General features: G+C 31.1%; 1 protein-coding gene across 1 annotated transcript; it reads left to right on the forward strand.

Annotated features, from left to right (window-relative positions):
• Window positions 1-4918: 4918 nt before the first annotated feature.
• LOC106678561 (uncharacterized) lies at window positions 4919-5690 on the forward strand. Its single transcript, XM_014417138.1, has 3 exons — window positions 4919-4933; window positions 5002-5088; window positions 5172-5690. Exons 1-3 carry the CDS (start codon window positions 4919-4921, stop codon window positions 5688-5690), a joined length of 621 nt encoding a protein of 206 aa, XP_014272624.1.
• Window positions 5691-6176: the final 486 nt, after the last annotated feature.

Here is a 6176-nt window from a genome sequence, read left to right on the forward strand (position 1 = left end):
ATTTAGTAGTATTGGAAATTTACTTCTAGAACCTAAGTCCTTAAAAAGGTGGTTGCTTTTTTTATTCTTTAATCTTTAAGAGTCTGATCTAGATCTTAAGAATAATATATTTTATAACATAATATATTCATATTTAGGACCCTGGTTCTATTTCGGTATACAGTAACTAAAGCAAAAAGAAAAGAAATAAAAAATAAACTTGAAAAAAGTCAAGTATTTTATAAATTTCCTCAATGAATTCATACCTTCAGCCATTCATAATCACGCTGCCAATAGGCTAATTCCATCGCTCCATCGGACATTGAGCAAGTCGAGTTATGCGATACTTGAACGGAACAAGCGAGACAAAGTGGGACAAGGGAGATAAAGCAGATAATATACTGACCGTTGGGCCCACTATATAGGCAGAGCGACACTCCGTGAAATTGGCAAGGTCACTCCATAGGCCTACCTGCTCTGGGTATCGCACTTATTTATAGCGCCGAGGCAAAAGCTATATATTTTTTATCACTTCTTTCCACTACTAGATAGATATTCACACGCAAATATAATATATATGCACTATTAGATATAAAACATATAAACCCAAGAATCCATAGAGAAAAAGATAGGAGTAAACCCAAAATACATTACCAATCACTATTTTCTTATTGAAGAGAAATAATACAATCTACAAAAGAAAAACGGAAACAATGTCAATAACAACAGTAGTACTCACAAGTAAAAAATAATAATAATAAAAAGTAAATTGAAATGTTACAAATTTGATATATATAAATAAAATAATAAATCGAAAAAAAATACTATACTGAAATTAGAGAATATGGTCGGGTTGAGGTCATCAAAGCTACACAAATAAACTAAACTCATTTATTTGTGCCGACTTTTTCGTTTTGAATTTCAAACCTTCATCAGGACTGAAAAACAAAACGAAATTACAACCTTATTCAGAGAAACATGTTAACAAAATGGAAAGAAGTTTGTTTGTTATAAACAAACTTGTCGTTAAACCGGTAATACTATATGGACGGAAATCTCACGCCTCCCCAGTCCGAAAGAACTACTGAGAATAGAACGAAGAATCCTTACGAGAATCAACAGCCCCAAAAAGATGCAAGAACGATACAGACTAAGACCCAACAAAGAGATCTACATAGATACAAAGGACCCAGAAACAGGAAACTGGAATTCAATGATATATGATGAACGAAGAAAAGGAAAGACTAGGTATAACGGACTTGGACTGACTGGACGAAGAAAGATATAGGAAAATACTGAAGGAAATCAAGGTTCTCGTGGGAATGAGAAATTTAAAAAAAGGGGACCGCGTGGATAAAAGAAAGGAAAAAAAAGGCACGCAGAGGGAAAATGGAAGGGAAGGAAAAACAAAACTCAATATAGAGAGAAGCCAAAAGTAATGTTATTCGCGTGGTCTTTAAAACCGTTCCATGAAAAAAAAATGGAAATATACGTAACAATAAATTAACAAGATAGTAGTTGATACTAATAGAATATAAAATATAATGTCGTAGAGGCAAGAATTATACAAAATAAATGATAAAAATAGACAGTGTTCAAGTAAAAAAAAGAAATTAACATGATGAAAGATGTGGAAGAAAAGATGAGTAATTAAATTAACATAATAGAGATGTCAGTAATATCTAAATATAGTGAAAAACATTTTAAATTAAGACTTACTTAACTACATTACTTAAAGAAATGTTAGAAAGAAAACGATAAATATGATACAAGGGACACAAAAGAAAACGGGACATATATTACAATGTCTAAAAGATACACAGTACCTATACAGATAAAATAGTTCTTGCCACGACATTCCTAACCATAATAACATAATATAGTATTTCAGCTTCAATTATAACTGGAGTATTATACCCAGGAGCTGTCAAACAGACTTTTAATTAACGAAATCCATAGTGTACATCAATTACCCATGTCTACTCCTTTGTTTCTTCTGTACCCGATTATTTGTTGATGTTTCCATTTTCCTGGTATCGGTATCGGGTCCCTAGGCAACTGGGTCAGTAAAGAATATCCAACCAGGAGGTTCAAAAGCTAGTGAAAAAGCTTGGAAAAATCCTCTGACCTCTGCTTTTTTCTCTTTTATATTTAGCTGAGGATCAGTCACCTGGAAAAGTCTTGAAAGGAAATCTCTTGTGCTTTCAAAACATTTAAGGTATTTAATTAGAGATTAGAGAGTTTTCGCATCGCACTGTTAAAATTATTTAATGCTTTCAGAATATATTTAATAAAATCATGTTTAAGTAATTTTTATAATAACATCTTAGAACTTGAAATCTGTGTCTTGATATTTTAATTTTGGAGAACTTCCGTGGAAGGACTAAGAGAATATCAAATCAGTATATAAATAGGCACTCAATATGTATGAGAGTGTATATATACAAATTTGAAACAAAATGTCAGACACCTAATTCCAAATATCAATATAATTATTAACCCAGGAGAGGTGTAGCCTTGACCATGGGAAATAAACGTCTATATTTTGTTAGTATTCCATCTGGTTTGTCTATCTTCCATTGACCCTTTGAGCTTGTTTATGCTACTCCCTATTTCAAATTTCATTGAAAGTAATCGTAAACTAATAGAACTATATATATATAGTACTAATCGTCTACTATTAGATAAATGTTCACGGGACACCTGTTAGGGAACAAAAGTAGGACACTCCAGCCGGGTTAAAACATTCAACTTTCAATAATTTTACTCAAATTAAAATATTAGTTTGAGGTTATCGAGTATCTTTGGAACACTTAACAGGAGATTTCTGACTAATGACTGGTTATCTGAAAATTCTGGAAGGAATTCCATCAGCAATGCCAATTTGACAGAAATCGAGCTTGAGCCATTTAATGCCACCTTAGCTCTGTATTTATTTAATGGTTTTTACATACCAATAGATTTATTAATACATAAAATCAAAAGCAAAATTTTGGTTTTATTAAATGACTTTGAATGTATTAAATATATATAAAAACTAAAAAAAAATAGTAACTTAGACCAAATGTTTTTTTTCGTTTAGGAAAAATCAGGTCAAATTCGTTTTTAGCGTATTTTAAAGCCTTTAAATTTTTTACATACCAAAAATTAGAAATTTTGGACTTGATTTTTAGAGGATATTTTTCTTGCCCAAGCGATTCCCATAGTAATTCTTTACTTCTCACATTGTTATCCAAATCTAACAACTACAACAGTTGGAAAGCTGAAATTCCGCTCTTTCGGCCCACATGAGTATCATTTCAATTTTGTGCCTAGTTATGGGATTATAACAGATTTAAATAAATAAAATTTTCTTATTTAATACCGAATAAAGTTGATAATCGCCTTTAAAAAATGAAAATTCATATCCGGGGGAATTTTCAAAGTAACAAAAAAATAAATCCTTTCTGCTTGGAATTTTCACTTTACTGGGGACATCGATTTTTTTTTGTTTTTGACGGTGCCACTAATCTGCACGAAACTTGTAAGATGTTTAGAGCCGTCTAAACTGCACAAACTGTACCTTCGTCAACAAATTAGAGCCGGAGATATAAAATAAAATGTTTAAGAAAGTTTTCTTTAAGATATACTGGAAGCGATATTGGGTAGGAAAAAAGTATCCTGCAAAAATCGGGTCCAATAATTTTTTATTTATATGATTCAAGAGAAGCTTTTAGAGAATCTGAATTTTTTTTGGTCAACTTTACAAGAGGCAACTTTTGGTTTTTGAAATATTTTGTACACTTCAACTCATTTAATATAATAAACAATCTTTACCCTTTTTCTACAAAAAAAAAAATCGATTGATATTTAACATCCATTCAGTACATGATTAGCAAATGTGGCGTACAATAATATAAAAATATTCTACAATTATTTAATTTAATTTTATATCTTATTGTTACGAAGGAAAACCCAGTTTTGCCATTCTTTTCAGTTTAGGCTGCCCTGATAAGATTTGTCTTGATTAATAATGTCGTATTAAAGTTATTGCAATTCTCATGGTATTTTGGTAAAATATTGAGAAAAAAAAATGTATTTATATGAAAATTTAATTAAGAGTTTTATTTCGTAAAAACAAATTTTAACTTTACTTCTGCATAAAAAATATTATATCCTGATTTGCTCAGTCAGACGGTCAAAATTGTTTCAACTATATGGATTATTGGTGTAAAATAACAAATAATATTATAAAATATGTTAAATAAGATTAAATGTATAAAACACTACACCTTCATACCTACGTTCTTCATGTTGGTGAAGAGAATTTATGTTTAGAAGCAGTTCAGATTCGCTTTTAGCGTCTTCAAATACCCTAGAATACGATTAAAAATATTTTATCTGCCAATTTAGACTAAATTTCTTAGATATATTCCTATGATGTGCTATATTCCTTCGCTCATGTGCTTGAATTGAGACAAATAGAACAATATTTTGTTTAGAATCAGTATTTTATTCCAAAGATAGTACTTTAGAATGCGGTTATTGTCTTAATTAAGGTCATCCTATAGACTTTCCTTAATCTGTTAGAGTAGTTACAATTTAATTCCAGTCTTCTGTACAGCCAACTGATTACCTCAAACTCAAAATTAAAAAAAAATATCAGATTACATTATTCAAACAAAGCATCGATAAAAATACACTCTGAAGCATAAACCGAGGTACATAAAATAAATCATCATAAATCTGAAAATTTTATTACATTTTAAAAATCAACAGATAAATTGTCTTTATAATAACACATGAAATTCCAATCTTGTATAACCAAGTGGAAATGGTGAATATTACGAATAGATATTTCTACACGGTGTGGACCGCTCATGTGTAAATCCTTTTTAGTATATATAGGTCTGTAGATCTTGAGAAGGCACAATTCAGAGCAACATATCCAACTTTCAATATGATCTCTAACAAGGTAATTCTATACTATGTTAAGAACTATATTAGTAATGAATATTTTATAGATATTAGTTGTTATTTCAGTCACTATTACTCTTCGGAACGATTGTCGTTTCTCTCGTGTCTATCGCTCAAAGTTCTTATTGGGACCACAAAGAGGAAGAGCACTATGTGAGTAAATTATCAAATAAATAATTTTGTATTTAATTTTTTTTAATGATTTTAAATATCAATTTTAAATTTTATTTTCACAGGATTCCCACCCCCAATATAAGTTCGAATACAGCGTTCACGATCCCCACACCCACGACATCAAAAGCCAGGAGGAATATAGAGATGGCGATTACGTCAAAGGATATTACAATCTGAAGGAATCCGACGGCTCCGTCCGAGAGGTTCACTACACAGCCGACAAACACAGCGGCTTCAACGCTAAAGTGACAAAGGATGGGTTGCCGCTGTTCGACGGACACCAAAAGCCCATCTCTCATCACTACACCACTATCCACGGCGGCCACCAGGATAGTGAGAACAGCCATTATGGAGGATATCATGCTACCAGCACTCAGAACCAGAACAGCAAGCACTATAACCAGCAAAAAATTGTTCTACACGTCGACGAACACCAAGAGCCCAGCTCTCATCACTTCAGCACTATCCACAGCGGCCACCAGGATAGTGAGAGCAGCCATTATGGAGGATATCATGCTACCAGCGCTCAGAACCAGAATAGCAAACACTACCATCAGGTTGTCTTACACCATCACCACTAAATGGACACATGCTTCATTCTAATGCCTTATTTTATAATAAAATGATATTTCTGAGTAAATGGAAGAGGATTCATTTAATTTATTTCTCTTTTTTTTTATTTCCTTGAAATTTTACTCATAATTTTGTTTTAATGATGTATAAGAAACTGACACCAAGGAATAATAAAATCTTGAATGATGAATGATAAAAATATTTGAATACTCTCTTCAAGAAAGTTCAGAGCTAAGAAATTCGATTTAAATAAATGGCAAATTTCAATTAATTGTACATTGATCTTTAAAACTCTGACAATTTTTTTTAATAAAAATTGACATTTAAGATAATATAATGCTAAAAAAAAAAATAAAAAATACAATAAAGTAAATTATGTATATCTAGGAATCTTTCCCTTGATAAAATATAGAAGCAACTATTAAAACTGACCCCAAGCAGTTTGACAATTTGAAAAATCAAAAAAAGATATGTTGGTATAAAATATAAAATAA

Source organism: Halyomorpha halys, unplaced genomic scaffold, assembly GCF_000696795.3.
Source record: "Halyomorpha halys isolate HHAL.00 unplaced genomic scaffold, Hhal_1.1 Scaffold147.1, whole genome shotgun sequence".
Taxonomy (NCBI): Eukaryota; Metazoa; Arthropoda; class Insecta; order Hemiptera; family Pentatomidae; genus Halyomorpha; species Halyomorpha halys.

What these genes read in the sequence shown, in the direction of transcription:
- LOC106678561 (XM_014417138.1), top strand. An exon ending in ACAAAGAGGAAGAGCACTAT is followed by an intron (nt 5,089 to 5,171) that starts GTGAGTAAATTA and finishes TTATTTTCACAG; the next exon opens with GATTCCCACCCCCAATATAA.